The sequence below is a fragment of the Bubalus bubalis genome, chromosome 9 (assembly GCF_019923935.1).
Source record: "Bubalus bubalis isolate 160015118507 breed Murrah chromosome 9, NDDB_SH_1, whole genome shotgun sequence".
In the NCBI taxonomy this organism is placed as follows: Eukaryota; Metazoa; Chordata; class Mammalia; order Artiodactyla; family Bovidae; genus Bubalus; species Bubalus bubalis.
In genome coordinates, this window is record NC_059165.1 from 60,316,623 (window position 1) to 60,339,861 (window position 23,239).

The following is a 23,239-nucleotide window of genomic DNA, read 5'->3' on the forward strand; positions in this document are numbered from 1 at the left end:
AATTAGCTTTTAAATTTCAACTAGTTCAAGACTCCAGAACAGTGTTCTTGGAATACTCTAGGCACCCTCCTACCACACGCACCTTTAGCCTTCACTTAAATGTGCTGAGAGGTTTCCTAGAAGCCCCTTTCCCCCATTTTCTGTTAAATACTATGATGAAAAAGTGCACGTTGCCTTAGCAACTCAAGATAGTTTATATGTATGATTATTTAATGTCTCTCGACCCAATGACAAATAGGAATTTGATATCCAGCACAGTTCCTTATACAGAGGGAGTCCCAGTAAATACCTGTTGAAGAATAGATTGTTACAATTACACACAGTAATTTTACATATGCTGCTGCTGCTGCTGCTAAGTCACTTCAGTTGTGTCCGACTCTGTGCAACCCCATAGACGGCAGCCCACTAGGCTCCTCTGTCACTGGGATTCTCCAGGCAAGAATACTGGAGTGTGTTGCCATTTCCCTCTCCAATGCATGCATGCATGCAAAATCACTTTAGTCGTGTCCGACTCTGTGCAACCCCATGGACAGCAGTCCACCACACTCCTCTGTCCATGGAATTCTCTAGGCAAGAGTACTGGAGTGGGTTGCCATTTCCTTCTCCTTTAAGTACCTAGAAAAGGATAATACTATCTTTCATTGATTGTATGATTTTTTTAATATACCTGACATCAAACTGCCTACTATAATCAATGGTATGTCAGCTTCATTGGCAATATCTTTTTTTCTTAGTAGTACAACCTTCAAGGCTTCCCTAGAGGCTCAGACGGTAAAACGTCTGCCCACAATGCGGGTAGACCTGGGTTCGATCCCTGGGTTGGGAAGATCCCCTGGAGAAGGAAATGGCAACCCACTCCAGTATCCTTGCCTGGAAAATCCCATGGACAGAGGAGCCTGGTAGGCTATAGTCCATGGAGTCGAAAAAGAGTTGGACATGACTGAGTGACTTCACTTCTACATCTTTCAATGGATAGCATCTTAGATTTAATGAAGTAAGGCACTTGAGAAGGCAGTAATAGTCTGATACTGCAGCCAAGGGATCCTATAAATACCTAATAAAGAACAAGTTTAGAATTTTGGCAATCAAGGACAAAGTAGAAAGTGCCTGAGTAAATGACAGTTATGATAGGAAAATCACAAGTCTTCCAGAAGACTAATTCTGTAATAAGTAAGGGAACAAAAATATTAAGGAGGTACAAATGGTACCAGAAGCAAAACAGGCAAGTAGCGGCTTCTTGCTCTTGGAGCTGATGATGGCTGGTAGCTAAATTGTCAGGTTAGGTCAGACTCCACACAAGGTCTCTGTCAGGATCTGAAATTACCTCTCCTTTAGTTACTGAGGCAGTGGTCAGTGTTCTTCCACATTCTATTTCCAAAATGAGCCTGGCATATAGCCAAGTAGATAGGAAGAGTCTATGCACTTATAACACATGTCAAAAGATTTCAGTACTAAGCTCAGAAGAAAACACTGAAATAACTAAGAAAAGAGCTCTGTTCTTGGCATTCGAATAACCAGAATCTACACCAGTTGATTCCACCTCAGTTAACAACTACACAACAAACTAGAAACCTAAAGAACTCTTTTATGGCACTAATCACCATGTACCACAGCCCGAAGCCTGAGAAAATGGGGAAATAAACAAATGACATTATCACTATCTTGGTGTGCTTCTAGGCTACTTACAAGTGGCAGGACAATGAGGACCTTAAAAAGAGTTAAAAACAACATCCTTTTTCTCATTATACTCCATAAAACCATGAGACCCTACTCGCCCCTAAAATAATTCACATGTACTATTTTTAGTAGTAGCATATGGTTAAGTTCTGGTACTCAGATGCTTTGAAATATATAAATACTATTTAACTAGGGCTTCCCTTGTAGTTCAGTTGGTTAAGAGTCTGCCTGCAATGCACAAGACCCGGATTCAATCCCTGGGTCAGGAAAATCCCCTGGAGAAGGAAATGGCAACCCACTCCAACATTCTTGCCTGAAGAATCCCATGGACAGAGGAGCCTGGCAGGAGTTTTAAGTCCTGCATGGAGTCCTAAGTCCATGGAGTCTTAAGAGTCGGACACAACTTAGTGTGTAAACCACCACAAGACTGTAAATCCTCAAAACTTAAAAATAACACTTTCCATGGACTTTACTCTTCACTACTTCAAAGCACAGCTTCTGTTTCATGAGTTCTCTAACACAACTCAAGGAGTTCACGACGATGAATCAGCATGTGCTCAGGTGCTCAGTCATGTCCAAGTCTTTGTGATCCCATGGACTGTAGCCCACCAATCTCCTCTGTCCATAGGATTTTCCAGGCAAGAATACTGGAGTGGGTTGCCATTTCCTTCTCCAGGTGATCTTCCCGACCCAGGGACTGAACCCAAGTCTGCTGTATCTACTGCATTGGCAGGTGGATTCTTTACCACTGCACCACCTGTTCAAGACGATGAATCTATCCACAGTTAAATCAGTCTTCCTACTGGCTGAAATCTCTGTAAGATGTGACCAACACTCAAGTAAACTTAAATTGTACTCTGCTAGATGACTTGCTACATACTTGCTTGGGATTGTACTTTAGAACAACTATAAAGACAGATAAAAAAAAAATGACTTGTCCATCCCTCAAGAACAGTCCAACCTCTAAAACATGACACTAAACAGTATTAACCAAAGCGTGAATAGGTACATCTGAAGAAATGTCTTTTCAAAGTTACATTTTAGGTTAGCCTAGAGACAGGAGAGTTCTCTGTCCACATTAAAATCACCTGAGATGCCATTTAATCAACTATATGCTACACAATAATAGAAACATGTACTACTATCTTGGGGACGGTACTAGTATCACGACAGTAAGAGAAAACAACGGTTTCCTTTTTGCTATGATGAAATTCTCAGTATAAAAGGATTTCCATTTTGTCTGCAGCAAAGATTGGGGGAGGGCCAGACAGAAAATTCAAGTCAATAGTTAGGCTGGAGAAAGGTTTGGTACTATTACCCTTTTCAAAAACATTTTAAATTCCTGATGTTAACAACAAAGCTTAGTTCTCCTAAGCAGTTTTTGATATGGCAGATCTGACCAATTAACCTACAGAGAATGTTTAACCTATATAGGCATTATAGTGGTGCTACTTGAGGATTCTGAGAGCACTTTTTAACAAAGAGGAGGTGACAGGCAGAAGTTGTTCTTTGTTATGGTAAAGGAAAAGTATGAAAACATTATGAATCAAGTAGAAAAGAAAAAAAAAATAGCATATCCTAGTCAGCCTTCAGAGAAGGCAATGGCACCCCACTCCAGTACTCTTGCCTGGAAAATCCCATGGACAGAGGACCCTGGTAGGCTGCAGTCCATGGGGTCGCGAAGAGTCAGACACGACTGAGTGACTTCACTTTCACTTTTCACTTTCATGCATTGGAGAAGGAAATCGCAACCCATTCCAGTGTTCTTGCCTGGAGAATCCCAGGGACAGGGGGAGCCTGGTGGGCTGCCGTCTATGGGGTCGCACAGAGTTGGACACGACTGAAGTGACTTAGCAGCAGCAGCAGCAGCAGTCAGCCTTATGTTATCAAGATCATGAATTATGTGACAGTCTTGGAAAGAATAAGACTGGTAGTATAAAATTATTTGTTCCTACAACAAGAGTACAAACTTCTAGTTATTAGATAAATAAGTTCTGGGGATCTAATGCACATGGCAATTATAGTTAACAATACTGTATTATGTATTTGAAACTTGCTAAGAGAGTAGATCTTAAAATGGTCCCACCACAAAGAAAAAGAAATAATTATAGGACATGATGGCAGTGTTAGCTAACACTATGGTGGTAATCTTTTTACACTATGTAAATATCAAATTCACACTGTATAAGAAACTTACACAATGTTATATATCAATTATATATTTTATTAAAAATAAAGCAGGTAAACAAAGCAACTTAGGTTATTTTGACAGGAAAAGACAAACCCCCAAGTAAACGGTTATACCTCTTCTCAAAACAACCACATTTTTACATTTCACATCCAACAAGCCTTTCCCTTCCCCTCTACTCTTCCCTTCCTCCCTCCTATTGATTGGCCAAACAAATCTTCATAAAAAACTTCTCTGAATTAAAACTGGAAAAAATGTTATTAATAACTTAATATTACTCAACCATTCAGAACTGTTTTTAATGACTCCAAAGAAGCAAAATTCTACTACTACAGAATTAAATTTATAACAAGGGACCTTATCCAAGAAGTAAATATGCCAGTATAAGACAACGCTTACTACAACTTCTCCTGCAGTAAATAATCTCCAAAGATCCCAACAATTTTTCCCTCCCTGTAAGAACATACCACTTCTCTTATTAGGAAGTAGTCTATTTCCTTTCCTCCTGAATCCCAGCTGGCCTTGGATCTTGTTCAACCAAAAAAAAATTAAGCAAATATGACACTGCGTCAGTTACAAGTCTAGTGTTGAGACTTGACAGCTTTTCTTTCTGCTCTTTCCACCACCGCAGCTCTAAGCCACCACACAGAAAGTTCAGGCTTTCTTGCTGGAAAGGCCATTTGGGGGACAGTGGTGCACACTGCAGCCAAGTCAGCATCAAGGCCCCAGACACATGAGAGAGATCTTCTTGGACCCTCTAAGCTTGAACACAGCCACAAGAATAACCCTGGCTGATAACAAACACATGAAACAAAACCTTCAAGTCAATCCAGAATCCTAAGAAATAAATCACTGCTGTTTTATGTTTTGGAATCATTTGTTATACAGCAAAACTAACTGATAAATATCCCTAGGCAGCCTCTAAAAATAATAAGACTCAATGATAGATCCTTCCAACAATTATTACCATAGCAACTTCTCAGCAAAACAATACCAACTTCTAATTCTGCAACATACTAGAAAACAAACACACACACAACCCCCACCCCAAACTACCCTGCTACCGAAAGTTACTGGCCCAAGAAAGGTGGAAAGTCATGACAAAAGTAGTTTATTTCAAGTGATCCACATCCCTTCAGAACTGACATTTCAATATATTGCCCAGGGTTCTTTATAACACCAAATAATATTCATGAACTATTTTAAAAATATGTAAATGTCCAATACTTTTATCAGCCACATAAACATAGTAAGATTCACAGGAGTTTTGTATGACTTTTAAAGTGTTTATTCTTTTAGAGTTATAATTCCCAGAAATTAAATTTTTGTGTAATACAACAGCATGTGTTTAGAAATATATACAGGAAGAACCACTGAATGTACCTTAGACTTCCTTATCTCAGGATTTCTCAAACTGGGAAATGACTGACATTTGGGGAAGGATAATTCTCTGTTGTGGGGGCCTGTCCTACACACTGTAGGATGTTCAGTAGCTCCGTGGTCTCTAATCTACTAGATGTCAGTAGCACCCAGTAGCCTCCCAGCTGTGACAGTTAAAAATGTTTACAATGCCAAACGTCACCTGGTAGGCAAAACTATCCCTACTGAGAACCAATGCATTATCTCTAAGTAACACATTCTGAATTCTTTACAGATAAAATGATATGACATTTGGGGTTGAGTTTGAAATAATCCAGAAAGGTGGAAGAGGTAATCAAGAATAAACACAAAATGACGGGTGATGGGACACATGGTGATATGTTGTAGACTACTGAATGTCTGGATGTATCTGAAATTTTCACTAAAATTTATTAGACACCTGGTGTCTCAGATGGTAAAGAGTATGCCTGCAATGTGGGAGACCGGGGTTGGATCCCTGCATCGGGAAGATACCCTGGAGAAGGAAATGGCAACCCACTCCAGTATTCTTGCCTGGAAAATCCTATGGATGGAGGAGCCTGGGGGACTACAGTTCATGGGGTCACAGAGTCAGACATGACTGAGCGACTTCACATTTTTGTGTACCTTTATATAGCATGTTATGGTCAAAATAATGAAAAATTTTAAAGAAAAAAGTTAATTTGGCATTATCTTACAAAAATAAAGAGCCTCTTTCTACAACCAAACACTCCTACTGACTATAAAGAGAAACTCTCACCTATGTGCATCAAGGCAACACTGAGCTTCAACATCTTTACTAATAAAAACTTGGAAACAAAATGTCTATTATAGGAGGAATAAATTTTAAATATATTGTTGGAATATTTATATTCATTGAAAATGCATGCTATTTAAAATGTATACATTTCCATAACATCTATGTAAACTGACAACATCCAAAGCAGTATTATATGTTGTTTATGAGTAAAAATCTGAAAATAACTTAAAACTAAAAATGACATCTAGATCACTTCCCTGATTCTACCAGTGAATGTCCTTCCCATCCAAGCAAACCAGAGGTTTGTTCTCCAGAGAAGATAAAACATAAGATCTCAGAACTCAGAGACACTGAGCATAGTTAATGGCATGAATGATGTATGGAAATCAGAAGGTTAAGTGAATATTTACATACACACTTTGTCCTGAAAACATACACACAATGTCCTGAAAACATGGGAAGTTTGACCTGTACATTCCAGGCAGGAGATAAAAAGACCCTTCTCAAGAAAAACTGACCAGCACAAGATAAAGAGCTATATGACTCACTGACATCAGTGATTCATCTGGAGAACAGCCCTGCCAGCAAACCATAGAGTTTCACAGTTGCCAAACCTCACTTCCCTATGCTCAGACCCTTTAATCAGCTTTTTAATGCCCTATTCTAAAATAAGGATAAACAACAACAGTGAAAGAAACTGGCCATCTTCAACATCACTCAACATATAAAGACCAAAACAATGTGAAGAAAAAAAAAAGCAGGAAAAAGCAAAGACCATGCAGGAAGAAGAAAAAAGTTAAAAGAAAAACTATCATGAATATCTTTAAAGCCAAGAGAAGCTACTGCTTCTATGAAATAAGAGGAAAATCCTTAAAACGAGCAAGCAAGCAAACATTCTGAGAAAGTCTTTCCAAAAAACAGATAAAAGATAAACATGGAAAACAGAAAATATAGGAAAACTAGCTCAAACACTCCCCAAATTTACCTGTAGATTCCATACAATCTCCATCAAAATTCCAACTGCCATTAAAAAAAACCTAGCAGAACCTAAAATTCATAGGGAATGCATGGGATCTAAAAAACCAAAACAGTCTTGGAAACGAACAAAGTTGGAGGAGTCACACTTTCAAATTCCAAAGCCTAATACAAAGCTACAGTATTCAAGACAGTATGGTACTGGCATAAGAAAAGACATACAGATCAATGAAACAGAATTGAGAGTCCAGAAATAAACCCATATATTTATGGCCAATTGGTTTTTGACACAGCTGCCAAAACAATTCAATGTGGGAAAGAATGATCTTTTTAACAAATGGTGCTGACAACTGGATATTCACATGCAAAAATGAACTCAGATGCCTACTGAACACTAGATATAAACATTAACTTAAAATGGATCAAAGACCACCATCTCATTCCATCAGGATGGTTACTATTAAAAAAAAAAAAAAAAAGGGCCAACGAACCAACCAAAAACAGAAAATATAAGTGCTGGTGAGGATGTGGAGAAATTGAAACCCTTGTGTATCACAAGCAGGGAGGGGGAGCAAGGGCTAAATGTAAAACAGTAGAGCCACTGTAGAAAACAATACAGTAGTTTCTCAAAAATTAAAAAAAAATTACCATATGATCCAGCAATTCCACTTCTTGGTATATACCCAAAATAACTGAAAGGAGGATCTTTTAAACATACACCCATGCTGACTGCAGAATTACTCAGAAGAGCTAAAATGTGTAAATAACCCAAGTGTCCAACAGCAAATAAATGGATAGGCAAACATGGTATAAACACACAACAGAGTACTAAATAGCCTTAAAAAGGAAGGAAATTCTGACACTATAGAAGAATCTTGAGGACACTGTGCTAAGTGAAAAAAATCAGTCACAAAAAGAGAAATACTACTTCCATGAGTAACCAGGTCAAAATCATAGAGAGATAAAGTACAATGGTGGGTTCTTAAAGGCTAGGGAGAAAGATGAGGAGTCAGTGCTTAATAGGTAACTTTTGAAAAATGAAGAATTCAGGAGATAGCAATGGTTGTAGAAACAATACAAATATCTTTACTAGCAATGAACTGTATATTTAAAAATAGTGAAAATGGTAAATTTTATATGTATTTTACAAAAATTAAAAATTGGAAAACACAGATCAAAGATCTAAATATAAGAGTTATAGCTAAAAAAACTCTTAGAAGGAAATAATTTAAAAAATTTTAAATAAAATTACCGTATGATCCAGCAATTCCACTCCTAGGTATATATCCAAGAGGAATGAAAACATGTTCACACAAAAATCTGAAGATAAATGTTCACAGCAGTATTATTCTTAATAGTTAAAAAATTAAAACAAACCAAATGCCCATCAACTGATAAACGGAAAAAGAAAACATGGTATATTCATACAATGGAATATTATTTAGTCAGAAAAAGGAATTAAGTACCGATACACGCTACAACTTGGATAACGTTGAAAACACTGCCTCAATGAAAGAAGCCAGATACAAAAGGTCATATGTTGTATGATTCTATTTATATGAAATGTCCATAATAAGCAAATCCATATAGACAGACCCAAAAAGACCAACTGAATGTCAAGCAAAACAAATGAAAATTGACCTACACACCAAACATCAGGAAATTTCACAATACTGGGGACAAAGAAAATCTGTAAGCTTCCAGAAAGGCAAGTGGTAACATATATAGGATCACGAATCAGAATAGTTTTGGACTTAACAGAAGCTAGAAGATAATGAAAATACTGATATTAAAGTAAAAAGAGTGCCTCAGACTCTGAGATTTAAGTCATGTTCATCATTCAAATGCCAATACATTGTTACTTGTTCCTCAAAGTTTGAACAATTTTCTTAACCTTGTATTAATGTTGTATGTAACCTCAGGAAACTGACCTACTATAACCTCAGTGATAATATATTACTGCCTTGATATAACGGGTAAAGTAGAGGAGGTTGCACAACCATCACTAACAACAATGTACTTTTATCAAAACATGATTATTTCTAAATATATGCAAAGACCCCAAGCTCATAAATTACCAAGAGAAGCCATGGTTGCTGACTAAACTTTAACACTGAAGCTAAATTAGGTAGGTCTGAATCTTAAGCTGGATAGTAAGCGCCTAGGTGTTGGTCATTACCAGTATCTAAAACTTACATAATAAAAGATTAAGCTTCAGGATTTTAAATTATGATTGTTTCCAATTATTTCTAAGAATGGAGATGAGTTTACACAGGCTTCTGGAATTACCAAAATTGTTTCATAATAATAACACTAAACTAAAATTATGGTTTTAGTCTTTTCAAAAAAAGGGCTACAGAAAATGCCATATTCTCTAACTGGGAAAAGTGCTATGTGATCACAGTCACTAGACTTGATTTTTCCGTATCTGTTTTAAAAAACAATTAGCACTACTATTTTAAAGTTTTTAATCTAAATATTTATGTCAAATAAGTCCTGTATTTTGTTTTTTTAAAATAGTGAGGCTATCCACACTGGGATAGGCATAACTCAGTGCAGGATGTCCAAGTCAGGAAGGACAGAGTTAAGAAGGGCACCCCTAGGAGAGAGGGGAGCAAAGAACAGTATCTATGCAGGAGGGCCACAGCAATGGGAAGTTGATTATACACAGAGGAACTGATCAAATGAGTAATTACACTAATGAAAGCCAAGTTTTTCACTGTAAGAAAAGGAATGTCAATATCAAAAAGAAAAAATACAGGATGAATCCTATGGTACTGGACTGGAATTAAGATGCATCAGTGTAAATTCATGGTCTCTGATACACAGAGAGAAAAGCAAATCTACACATTCACATATTCCCTAGCTACATCCACTAATTACACTGAGAAAGTGTGGAAACAGTGAGATTCCAAAAGCAATCAGCATACCTAGATGATTACAGAGCTAGAGCAGGGAAAGTGTAAGAAAAAGCAGGAAACATCTTTTGTGCCAGAACTTAAAGAAGTGCTCAACTGATGGGGAAAAAAGCAAACTGGGGACAAGTTGAGCATTAAAGTAAATGATAGTAATCTAGTATAACTCACATGAATTAAAAAAAAGAAAGCACGAGTTCACACAAATGTAAATTTTAAAATGAATAAATTAAAACTTCTGAGTAAGTACATGGTACCCAACTTGGCTCCCAGTGATCTTTAACTCCTGGTATTCACTCCCATATGTAATCCTCTGCCACAACGCCCCGGGGGGGAATCTGTGAGGTCAACAGAACACAGTAGAAGTCATGGTATGTTGCTTCTGAGATTAAGTTAATAAAAGATACTCCAGCTTTCACTTGGCTGCTCCATCTCTGGCAGATCACTCTGAGGGAACCCAGCGCTATGTCTCAAGTATACTCAGGCAGCCCTCAGTGGGAGAAACGTTATGTGGGGAGGAAATGAATCTGTAAGTCCAGCAACCCATAAAGAACTGAGATCTGCCAATAACCATGGGACCCTGAGCCAGAACCACCCAGCTCTAAGCAGCTAAGTTTTAGGGTATTTTCTTATGCAGTAATAGATAAATTAAAATAAAAATAAAAAAAAAAAACACAGAAGAAGTACATATATTCAAAGTGTCTCTGAACAAATTATTTACTCATTATACAGGGGAAAAAAAGTAACTTCATAGTATGAAACCCTGGTAGATACCCCCTTAATCAAGTGACGGAAGTGAAAATTCTCCATAATGGGTCAAACTAAAATTGAATAGTATCTGACAGGATGGAATGAAAAAAAATGAACCAAAACCACGCATCACTAGATAGGATGCAGAGAGGGAAAGACTAATGCTTCTGTGACATTCCTATCAAAGATGCGTGACCTAAACCTAATCTTGAGGAAATAGCAGAAAAACACAAACTGAGGGACATTCTACAAAATAACTGGACTCTAATCTTTAAAAGTGTCAAGGCCATGAAGCAAAGGAAAGACTAAGGAACCGAAGGAAACTAAACGAGTAACTATGAACTGGATCCTTTTCTATAAAGCACATTATTGGAACAACTGGAAAAACTTAAACAGGGTCTGAGGATTAGATTGCAGTAATATTTCAATGGAAATTTCCTAATTTTGATGTCCATGTTTGTAAGAAACATACATTAAAGTATTCAGGGTTGATGAGTCATCATGTTGGTACCTTACTCTGAAATGGTCAAAGAAAAAGATGTTCTAGGTATTGTATTTGCAACTCCCTGTAGGTCTGAAACTGTTTCAGAATTTTAGAAAGTTAAAAACAGAAAAGCCTAAAGGCAACTACAATCTAAAACAGTCATTTATTAGAATTTGGGGATTAGATGGTACACTGCATTGAACGCTCCTCAAAATGACATATGACACATCTTAATTCCTATCACCTATAAATGTTACCTTAGTTAGAAAAAGGGTCTTTTAAACATACTTAAAATTAAGGATCTTGAGATAAGATCATCCTAGATTACCTGGATAGGCCCTAAGTATCCTTTTAAACGACAAAAGAGAAACCACACACAGAGAAAGTAGTGTGAAGACGAAGGCAGAGACTGAAGTGATGTGGCCACAAACCAAGGAATGCTTACAGTCACCAGAAGGTGGAAGAGGGAAGGAAGGATTCTCCCACATAGCTTCCAGAGGGTGTGTGGCTCTGCTGGTATGCTGATTTTGGATTTTTGGCCTCCAAAACTGTGAGAGAATAGATTTCTGCTGTTTTAAGCCACTCAGTAATTTATCGTGTAATTTATTACAGCAGCCCTATGAAGCTGATACAGCTGGTGTACATGAGGACATTTAATCTAAAGAAAATCACTCACTCCCAATAGTATACTATTATTTTAAGAAATCTATTTCTAAACTATTATCACTGTGGCTTCTGTAAAATTCAGCTTTGATTTCAAATTTTTTTATCTGATATAGGCCCTTAAAAAGTTGACGAAGGAGTGTTATGATTTAAACAGGTACTGACGTTCTGCAAGTGGCAGGGGTGGGGAGGGGTATGTGCTCAAAGGACAGAAGCAGATACTTCTATCGCAAGATACTGTTAAGAAAATTGTTCTTAACATCTAAGCTTACAAAAACATCACATGTACTGGAAGATTACAGTAGATAGTTTATTGAAGAAAAAATTTGGAATTCAATCCCTTTTTCCGATTAGAAGTATTATAAAACATAATTTTTACAACATCAGGGTGTACATTTTTTTCCTTCTTTTTCGACTGGGGTGGCAACAAAGTAAAATGGAAAACACTTATCACTGACACCATCTAAGATTTCAAGATTCTGCCAATTTCATGGGTCAACATTACTGGGCAATTAAGCCAGTGGTAATTAATATTAAAAACTATCTTTTATGTGGTCCATATTTCTTTTCTACTCATCCCTTACAGGCTTGCAAAGTATATGACATTATCCTCATTCTATAGGCAAGAAAGCTGAGACCAAAGAAAATCAGTGAAGTAACTTGCCTAAGGCCACACACACAGGGTTAGAACAGGACTGAGTAGACATGGAGCTCCAAAATTCTACTAGTTTTTCCACCATACTACTTGCTGTTGACATTCACTAAACGCTGCTGGCAAAAACTGAATGCCTACTATGTGTCAGGTACTGGGAATATAATGAATAAGACAGGGACTTTGCCCAGAAGAATTCAGTCTAGAGTGGGTAATAATCAATCATGTCTATATACTAAGAAACAGTTCTATAGCAGAACCCTATTGCCTGCATGCCTGGGGCATGCTTCACAGAGAAGTGGTCTGTTGGATATCCAAGGATGAATAAGAATTCAGAAGGAGGAGGGGGTGGGTTGAGAAGGCATACAGAAAAGCACAAAGACTAAAGGAAAATAATTCTGAGAATTGTTTCAAGTACAGTAGTATTTCTTATGAGATGCTAACATGTATTACAGGGATAAAGATGGCAATATTTTTGTCCTAAATTTTACCTATCTTTAATACATGTTTTTAAGAAATACTACATATTTACACTAATTTAAAGCAGTAATATGCCTCAAGAAATTTGCACACTACAAAGCAAATTATGTCTATGCTCTGATGCACAAACAGCATTTAACCATGGGTATTATCTATTTAACTTCAGTGATTTATTCTGCTTATTATAATACATATTTGAAAAGTTATTTAATCAAAGCATATTGAACACTAATATTTCTACTATACCAATTCATTCCCTATGGGCCTATAGCTAGAATATGGAAGTTTTAAAGGAAAAGCAGAGTCCTTTCTTAAACCCAAAAATAACAGATTATTTTAAAATAAAGATAAGTAAAGCAAACACTTCTTTTTTAAAATTAAGTGACCTGTCTGTCCATGAGACAATAATGTTGGTAGTAGTCTAACTGCATGAATATTGCAAAATATGCAACTTTAATTCTTTCTTTTGCTGCAGTGCACCTGTTTAAAACAAATGTTCGCATTATACTGTAATGAAAACAACACAGAGTAACACATCTTTTTTTGGACACACTAAGTGGCTTGTGGGATCTTAGTTTCCTATCCAGTGATTGAACCCAGGTGAAAGTGGGTGTGAAATGAGCAGTGAAATTGAGGGGTCCTAATTACTGGACCACAGGGAATTCTCAAGAGTAACACATTTAATGCAGCATCTGATGATGATCCCTTTTATTTTCTTAAAATACTATTCTTAGTTGTTACTTTACAGTAAAATGACAGTGAACAATATTTCCTCTTAATGTATTTTGTTTGTAAATAATTTCCCTATTTTTGTGCTTGTGATATTATATATTAATTTATCTGGGGTCATGTGCGCTGTCAATTTTAATCCAAGTATACATTATTTCATGAACTCTTATTTGTATCCATCAATAATATTAATTTAAAATTATTCTAAAAAAATTAGGAAACACTAACTTTATTAGAACACTAGGTATGCAGAAGGAGGAAACAGTTTATCAGAAGCCGAGGGAAATGAGTAATAATCACATCAACTGTTACAGAAATCAAATAAAAACTGAGGTATCCATTGCATCTGGCAATAAAGTAATCATCAGTGACCTTACTGAACAGTTCCAAAACAGTGAATAGACACTATTCTGTCAAGAATTTTGGCACTAAAATGTCAGAGATGGAAGCGATAAAGAAGAGGAAGGAAAGGAATCAGCTCTAGTTGGGGAGAGGAGGTTAAAAGCTTTTTTTGTTGTTTTTCTTAAGGAGGAAAGTCTTAGATAAGTTTGGATACTGCGAGGAGTCAAAGAAGAGAGAACTAGGAGAACAGGGACAATTACTAGAGAGCAAGGACCTGGCAAAAGAATAGGATGAATAGCAAAAGTTAGCTTGCAATGGGAAAAGCAGAGCTTCTCCAGAGACAACAGGGAAGAAGAGTGATGGCTAAGGTATATTTGGAGCAATGGTTGGCTCCCTGGTCAAGACTGAATGCATCTGAATCCTGGCTCCTCATATCATAGCCATACAATCACAGGCAAGTTTGTTTACTTCTCCAAGCCTCCATTTTCTCTTCTAACCTGAGAACAGAATTCTCACAGGGTTGTTCAGAAGATTCAGTCATTCTGATACACACTGAGTACTCTCAAGATTGTAGCTGTGAGGTCTGGTTTTTCTTTTTTCTTTTTAAAGTCTTCAAAGGAAATTTGAAAGGATTCACGCAGATTTCTATTTTCTCTACAGAATAGGTAATTGGGTCACCTACTGAGATTAAAACAGAGTGTTTAAGGAGGTAGGACAGTGATTCTTAGTCTTTTGCAGAAATTAAAAAACCCATTTGACTATGATGAAAGATATACGGAGGATAGAACACCCAAAATTTGCATAGTTTCTTATTTTTCTGCTTTATGGGAATTAAAACACTGAAAAACAAAACAAAAATGGCATTGTTTTAAGGGAATTCATAGACACCTCTCCAACAATAAAAAGAGATGCCGAAGGTAAAATCTTCTGGTTCCAGAGCATTGAACAAAAGAAAAAACTGCATTCCCTGGGATTACACCCCTAATGACTGTGTAAGGGTACAGTGCCTGCCAGAAAAGACACTGAGCAGTCAAGAAATCCAGGTTCTTAATCCAGCCCTACTAAGTCACATAGCCTTTTTAGGCCGTAGCTCTGAGATGTGATGCAGAGCTAAAATTTTATGATTCTATTACTTGAAATCTCACTTGATTGTGTATACTGAAGAAGAAACGGTACTTTATTTTTCTATGTCATATTTTTAACATGATTTTGAAGGTTAGCCTGGGAACCTCACCACCGAAACTTTATTTCTACAGAAAAAACAAGTGTGCTCCTTCAATTTTGGGATGAAGCTGCAAAGGTTGCTGGCAGCATCAAGCATGAGTCAGGTATTCCTATCCTGAGAACTGCCTAGGATATTTTAGCAGCCTTCTCTCTCTGGACTAAAATATCCAGAATTGGACTTTGTCAAAACTTCCTCCTTGTCAGTCAGCAGTATAGTAATACACTTTGGGAGATTTTAAACACCCACACACCCACCCCACTTTGGGAGACTTACACACACACACACACACACACACACACCCCCCACCCCACCCCCACACACCCCTAGATTTATGAAGTTAATGAAGGCTGTTTAAATTATATTTAAATAGCAACCCCAAACGAGCCAAAGAAAGTTTCTCAACTCAACAAACCTTTGTGAAGCAAAGAATCGTTTCTAAAGGAAAAAAAAATCTTCCCAGAGATTTCAAGAAGCTTATCTTGTGGAGTAAGAAGAGATGTCTGTTTTCCAATATATAACTAATTCAGTCATCTTCTGTCAACCACTTATTATATTAAAGTTCCAAATACTCCACAAGACTATTTGCTAATTTGTTTCATCATTTTGACTGGAATAAACTGAATCCTTACCTCTGATAAGATTAATGTAATGTATCATATCACACTTCTATTTTAAAATAATCTTGAAACTAGTACTATTATGATATTACAACTCCCTTCCCATATCCTTAAAATTCATCCTTTGGTAACTGGCAATCGTAGATATTTTGAAAGTATGTAGTCTACAGAAAGATGATTCATAACATGAAACAGATTACAATGAAGAGTAAGTTGTAAGCATCTGCCTGGGATCAATGTGTCTACTAAACTGGTTTTTCCTACAACCATAACCATACAAAACTTCACTGAAGAAGTTAACTAAAAGTTTACCCCAAAAATTACTTAATTATGCCTATTTACATAAAGCAATACTTCCAAACTTTGAAAAAGACAGAAAGTATGGTTCAAATGATTTAATCCTTACGCTCCTGGTTACTTGCTGAACCTCAATCTTTTGTTAATTTTAATTCATACATTAAACTGGTACCTACCAATCTACCAAAAAAAGTGTGGAGGTGTCTTTTGGTTTTGCTGTCCTTGTTTTTAATTTGAATTGGTTGCCAGAACTCTGGTTTTGTGGCTTACCTCAAAAAAAAAAAATAAATAAAAAATCTGGTAACTTTGGGCACAGATCCTGGCAATAGCAACATTTGGAGGGAGCTGAATAGCAGGTGCCCTTTTCTAAAAGCACGTGCAATTTCTAGTTCCCTCCAATTCCCTTTGCTCACTTTGGTTACCTGCCTAGCCATCAGAGTTTGAAATTTTATTTTACTGGAATATTAACTAACTGACTGGGGTTTTCAGGAAATTTAAGACGCTTTAATCATAGAAATACAGTAAATCAAGCGGTAGTCCTGGCATTAAAGCTATGTATACCAAATGTTAACTATATCTAGCAGGACACCATTAAAATGTACAAGTCACTATTATTGTTAAGAGCTTTTAGTATCCTAACTTTGGTCTGTCTTCAATTCCTCATGATATTTAGCCTTTTACTCCTCCTCAAAATAAAGAAATTTACCCTGTATTTCAATACTTTGGCACTGTAAGAGCACAAAAAAGCCTCCTGCACTGTATAACAAAAGTAAAGAAGAAAAACAGGAAGCAAGTTTAAAAAAAAGGTCTCTGATCAGTCAAACAGACCACACAGTTCACAAAACACATGAAGCCCTCTTCACTCAGAGCCTACTGGATCTTATTTTAGACATAATTTTAATAAGCTCAGTGATCTCGTTTCCCAGCCCACAACAGATGAGACGCAGCCAACTGGAAAAAGGCTGGGGGTGGTGTTGCTAGAGGCAGACACTCAAAGCATCAAAATCAAAGCTGAAGACCCATAATGTCAGCAGAAAACCTCAAAATGTAGCAGGCAGGGGCCATTTGGTGTAGATACAAACAATACCAAAGGGTCCCAAACCCTTCATGGAACCATAATGGATGTTCAAAATGAAAACTCTTTGGTAAACTCTGTTAAAGCATATACGACCTTAAAGTTTCTATCAAAATAAAGTCCATCAAGAGCTTTTTCCAAAAAAAGTCATGGCATTTAAAAGACTGTGAGATTCACACAACACTATTACCCTTTGTCAATGAAACACAAGACAAAGAATTTCTGAAGCTGCCTCGGTCAAAAGTATTTATTCTTAATAAAATTTTATTAGAACCCAGATGCAGTAGTTCATGCTATCCGAAGTTGTAAGGTATTTAAACAGAACTACTTTCTCAGAGAGTAGTAACTGGGAAGATTCAAGACTAAGACCAATTATGTAAGCCAAGTCTGTCTGTGGGGGACTGCACCGCAGATACATTACTAGTGCTGAGGGTGAGATAGGACTGGTCTTATCCATAGCTAGGTTAAGTCTGTATTCAATTTAAAATTAGTGTTATATAAAATGCTTGGGGGAAAAAATCTTCATTTTATTTTCACAATATTATTGACTACTATGTACACGAAAAATTAAGTTTATTTTTCAAATCCCTGGCAGTCTAAGTTGAGCCATACTTTGAGGACAGTTCTAGATTATAAACCAGGTGAAAAAAGGTTAATAAAAAAACTTTTGAGTTTTAAAAGTTCTAATAATCATGGTATACACTTGATTTTTCTTACTAAAATTTTAATAAAGGTATCTTTTAGAGAAAAATCTAGCAAACATGCAGTATCTCAAAAGAAGGCAAAGAAGACGATTAAAATGCATGTTTTGAGTGCTATTTCCTTCTCTAAAAAAACCTCCATAGCACACATATCACTCAGAGTAGAGATTAAGGGCTGTATCTCTTGATCTGTAAGTGATCACACATTATGTTTATTCTTCTTCAGGTTTTAAAAGTGCACAATCTTCTACAAGTATAATTTCAAGTTGATAACTTCTCAATTAGTCCTCAAGAATCTATTAACTCCTTAAAGCCTTAAAAATGCTATTATTTACTTGCATAACTTGTCCTCAGTGTGCTCCTGCCCCTTAAAAAGTTTCAAGACAGCTCTACTTAGGGATGAGCTTCTTTTAACAAACAACCTGCTTCACTTTAGTACAAGATTTACTGTCTAAAGTCTGCCCTTTTTCATTTGATAGAAATCAGAGTCAAAAGAAGTTGGTGAGGATCTAACCTAATTTACAATAACCACTGGGATTAATTCCACAGGAAAGGTCTTTGATCAAGAATAAAACCAGGACCAACTGCTGAACTCAAGTGTTTAAACTGACCAGATCTCCATTTTCACTGAGTTAAATGCAAGGTGAAAATTAGTTCTCTTCCCCCTTGCATCTCCATCCCATCCTAGATAATGTATCCCAGGATCTACTACTTACTGGCTAGAGGTTTAATACAGCCTCTCCAAGTAGCCAAGTCAAACACGAAACAAAGCATCAGTGCCGCTTCCCCCCTCTAAGTAAAAAAGATAGTGAGAGATAATAGGAGGTTATAATATTAGAAGGAAGCGAAAAAACCCTAAATTTTAAGCGAAGTCCATAATCTAGAAGCAATATTACAAAAGCCTCCGTAGAGACAACTACAGATAACCCTTCATTTTAAAGGGCAAAGAAATCTTCTCTAATGGAAAAATCTAGCAAAATCCCTTCCACATTAAAAGGATCTCCCAGAAAACATCACCTAATTTAAGCGTTAAAACCCATTTTGCGAAGAGAATGTAAAAGGAAACTTTGTGAAATTCTCTCCAGTGGTTTTCAAATGTTCAGGTTTCTACCTCTACCCTTGACAATACCCTTTCTATTAAATCCACTCCTGCAAACTGAAGTATGTTTCTGACTACATTTGGCAACCTCACGGAATAAAATGCTTCTCCCTCCACCTCCCTCCTTCCTCATAAAAGTCATGCTTATTTCCTCAACTTCCTACTTAGTTTCTGGACGAGCAGAGTGGACGGAAGCGTGCGGCCGCTAAACGGCAAGCGAACTCAAGAAATATTTCTGGATCGGACAAAAAGGTTTCCTCATACGGGCCCCAAGCTCAAGGGGTTCTGCGGAGTGAACCTAGGCAGGTGGGGATAGGGGATGCACAGGCGGAGATGGGGCACAGAGCCCTTTCGACCTCCGTCGATGGGGCCTCCCAACGCCCCAGTTCCAGCACCCCCTCCTGGCACAGCCGGACAATGGCCCTCTGGCACAGCAGTCCCAGGCCGGGGAGAGGCCCTGGGACTCCATTCCACGCGGGGCCTAGAAAGGAGGCCGGGAAGGAACGTTGAACCGGCGAGCATACCTCCGGCCTAAGTGCGGGCAGCGCGCCGGGGCCTCTACGGGCGCCATCACTGGGAGTGGGGTGTGAAGGCCGCCCGGCCGGGCCATCGCCAGCAACCCGGTCCGAAGAAGCCGGGAGTCCGGCGGAGAAGACGGCGGGAAGTGCAGGCCGCAGCCAGCTCGGCCGACCCGCCTATCTGCCCGAACACACAGCCGATCCCTGGCCGCTTACCTTGTGGATTCTCTTCAGAGCCATCGTGGGAGGTGGGTGGCGGCGGCCCCGGGGCGGGGACGGGGGCAGGGGAGGGACGGGGAAGGGGCGAGGGGGCGCGAGGCCTCCTCGGTGATTGCGGATCGGCCGGAGATGGGGAGTTCCGGAGCGCGGGTCCGGCGGGACGGACTTAAGGCCGGGGCCAACTCGGCTCCTGAGCCTGCCGCAGCGGTCACCGCATCACCCGGCGGCGGCCCCTTTATGCGCTGCCGCCCGAGCCGCCGCCGCCGCCGCCGCCGCCGCCACCGCGGTAGCTGCCTCTTCCTTCTAGGCTCAGCGCCGCCTCCTCAGCCGCCGCGGATCCCTCCGCCGGGGAGCAAGAGCTCAGGCCTCGGGCTCGGCCGGCGGCTCTGGGTAGGACAGCCGGAGGGACTGCCTGCTGCAGGTGGACCGAGAGACGCGCGGGCGGGCGGCGCCGCCGGGGTGGGGCAGCCGGAGCGCGGGGTGGGCCCAGGACGAGGGGCAGGTCGGGAGAGCGGGGATTGGCGGGCCGGGGGAAGGGAGGGCCGGGCCGCGCCGGCGGCGGAGGGATACGGTCCGCCCCTGTGTACCTCACGCGCCGTCGCTGTCGCTGCCGCGGCCGGCGAGAGGATGACGCCGCGAAGCGCAGAGGGGAAATCTCGCGAGACCTGTGGCGCGGGTCGCAGAGGCTTGCCAGTAGTGGTCCTTGATCGCCTTGCCTGTGGGCTCTCGGCTCTCATTCGCGTGATACATGAGATGAATAAACGTTTAAAAGCGAATGTTTTCCAGATCACTCGACCGTCCCCATAGCATAAACCTACCGGGGAAGAGCACGTAGGGCCATAGGAGGAAAGGACTTGTCCAAGGTCACACAGCTCCACAGTGGCATAGCTTGGGACTTCCCTCAAGTCGAGATTCTGGTCAAATCTCTCTCGGGAAGCCGCGTGATAACAGCCTGGGCACCTGCGGGACTATGGTTCTACATGCACACCGCCGGCAGCCCTGAGATGGTTATCCCCAGGAAGGCCCCAAGTAAGTGACAATTTGAATGTCTCCCAGTCTCTGGCTTGTCAGGAGAGGTGCTCCACTTGAATTGTTACAAATAAGCAATAAAGCTGTTCAGTTCAGTTCAGTCGCTCAGTCGTGTCCAACTTTTTGCGACCCCATGAATCGCAGCACGCCAGGCCTCCCTGTCCATCACCAACTCCCGGAGTTCACTCAAACTCAAGTCCATGGAGTCGGTGATGCCATCCAGCCATCTCATCCTCTGTCGTCCCCTTCTCCTCCTGCCCCCAATCCCTCCCAGCATCAGGGTCTTTTCCAATGACTCAGTTGTTCGCATGAGGTGGCCAAAGTATTGAAGTTTCAGCTTTAGCATCAGTCCTTCCATGAGCACCCAGGACTGATCTCCTTTAGGATGGACTGGTTGGACCTCCTTGCAGTCCAAGGGACTCTCGAGTCTTCTCCAACACCACAGTTCAAAAGCATCAATTCTTCGGCGCTCAGCCTTCTTCACAGTCCATCTCTCACATCCATACATGACCACAGGAAAAACCATAGCCTTGACTAGACAGACCTTTGTTGGCAAAGTAATGTCTCTGCTTTTCAATATGCTATCTAGGTTGGTCATAACTTTCCTTCCAAGGAGTAAGCGTCTTTTAATTTCATGGCTGCAGTCACCATCTGCAGTGATTTTGGAGCCCCCAAAAATAAAGTCTGACACTGTTTCCACCGTTTCCCCATCTATTTCCCATGAAGTGATGGGACCGGATGCCATGATCTTTGTTTTCTGAATGTTGAGCTTTAAGCCAACTTTCACTCTCCTCTTTCACTTTCATCAAGAGGCTTTTGAGTTCCTCTTCTCTTTCTGCCATAAGGGTGGTGTCATTTGCATATCTGAGGTGATAGATATTTCTCCTGGCAATCTTGATTCCAGCTTGTGCTTCCTCCAGCCCAGCGTTTCTCATGATGTACTCTGCATAGAAGTTAAATAAGCAGGGTGACAATATACAGCCTTGACGTACTCCTTTTCCTATTTGGAACCAGTCTGTTGTTCCATGTCCAGTTCGAACTGTTGCTTCCTGACCTGCATATAGGTTTCTCAAGAGGCAGGTCAGGTGGTCTGGTATTCCTATCTCTTTCAGAATTTTCCACAGTTTATTGTGATCCACACAGTTGGATGGATAGGTTTTAGGTTGGAGGTGGAGAGGAAGATTCCAAAGTCCTAAATCTTTTCTTCCTAAGAACTGTAATGTAAGTTTTTCTGGAACTCTCTTGCTTTTTCAATACCTCAGCAAAAAACTTGCACAATGTGTGCCCCAATAATTAAAACCAACTTTACGTTCAGCTCACCATCAAAAGCAAGCCTAGAAAACCTATTCTGGATAGCATTGAAACATGTAAATTATCATATGTGAAACAGATCACAAGTGCAAGTTCGATGCATGAGACAGGGTGCTCAGGGCTGGTGCATTGGGATGACCCTGAGGGATGGGATGGAGAGGGAGGTGGGAGGGGGGTTCAGAATGGGGAACACGTGTACACCCATGGCTGATTCATGTCAATGTATAGCAAAACCCACTACAATATTGTAAAGTAATTAGCCTCCAATTAAAATAAATAAAAATTTAAAAAAGAAAACCTATTCTGGGATTACTTTTAAAAGATAGAGGCAAAAAGTGAGTTCACTGAGCAACTACTCTGTGTGGAGCCCTGCAACCAGGACCAGAGAAATATAAGGCTGACTGGTTTTATAAGGCCTGGTCTGGGAGGTGCTTTTTACCTGGTTGAGGACCCTGAAGACACAAAGAATAATAAGTAATATTCTTCTGGGCAGTGATGCCTACATTCCCAAGTCTCCCCCAGGGGTTCCTGATTCTGTTCTTCCTCTGTCTGGAAGGCACCTTAAAGATCACTGATTAAGAGAGGAGAAACTGGAGCCCCTAAGGAAAAGGATCTTTCTAAAAGTCATGCCATAAGTCAGCCGCAAAACTTGTAACGCCTGACCTACTAAATACAGGTTGGACCCATAAGGCAGGACCACCATGGATCCAGTGTCAAAGGAGGGCAAAGCTATGTCCAATAGCCCAGGATGGATAGGTTTTAGGTTGGAGGTGGAGAGGAAGATTCCAAAGTCCTAAATCTTTTCTTCCTAAGAACTGTAATGGAGGAGGTACAAAAATGCTCATTGGTCACATTTTTAAAACTTTTTTTCAACAATACTTTGCATTAAAAAATAATTTACATTTTTCATTGCAAGAAATACAGATAAGGAAATAAGCAATACAGATAATAATACAGATAAGCAAAAGGAAGGAAATAAAAGTCTACTATACTCCCATCATCCAACAATTAACCATTTGTGACATTTGGTTTTTGTCCTTTCTGTGTTTTCCCATTATATATAAATATATATTTTTCTTTGAAAATGTAGGATCATACCATTATACTATTTCGTCATATACCTGTTTAAAAAAAA

At 39.5% G+C, this 23,239-nt stretch overlaps 1 protein-coding gene across 2 annotated transcripts in view; it reads right to left on the reverse strand.

Annotated features, from left to right (window-relative positions):
* UBE2D2 (ubiquitin conjugating enzyme E2 D2) overlaps positions 1–20,195 on the reverse strand; it is a 42,540-nt gene extending 22,345 nt beyond the window's left edge. Inside the window, exon 1 of one of the 2 annotated variants that reach the window (XM_025292603.3) lies at positions 19,762–20,195. In XM_025292603.3, the coding sequence (XP_025148388.1) occupies positions 19,762–19,785 (24 nt within the window). In that variant the 5' untranslated portion in view covers positions 19,786–20,195. The remainder of the gene's footprint in view (positions 1–19,761) is intronic. The other variant, XM_006070799.4, reaches the window with a different exon arrangement.
* Positions 20,196–23,239: the final 3,044 nt, after the last annotated feature.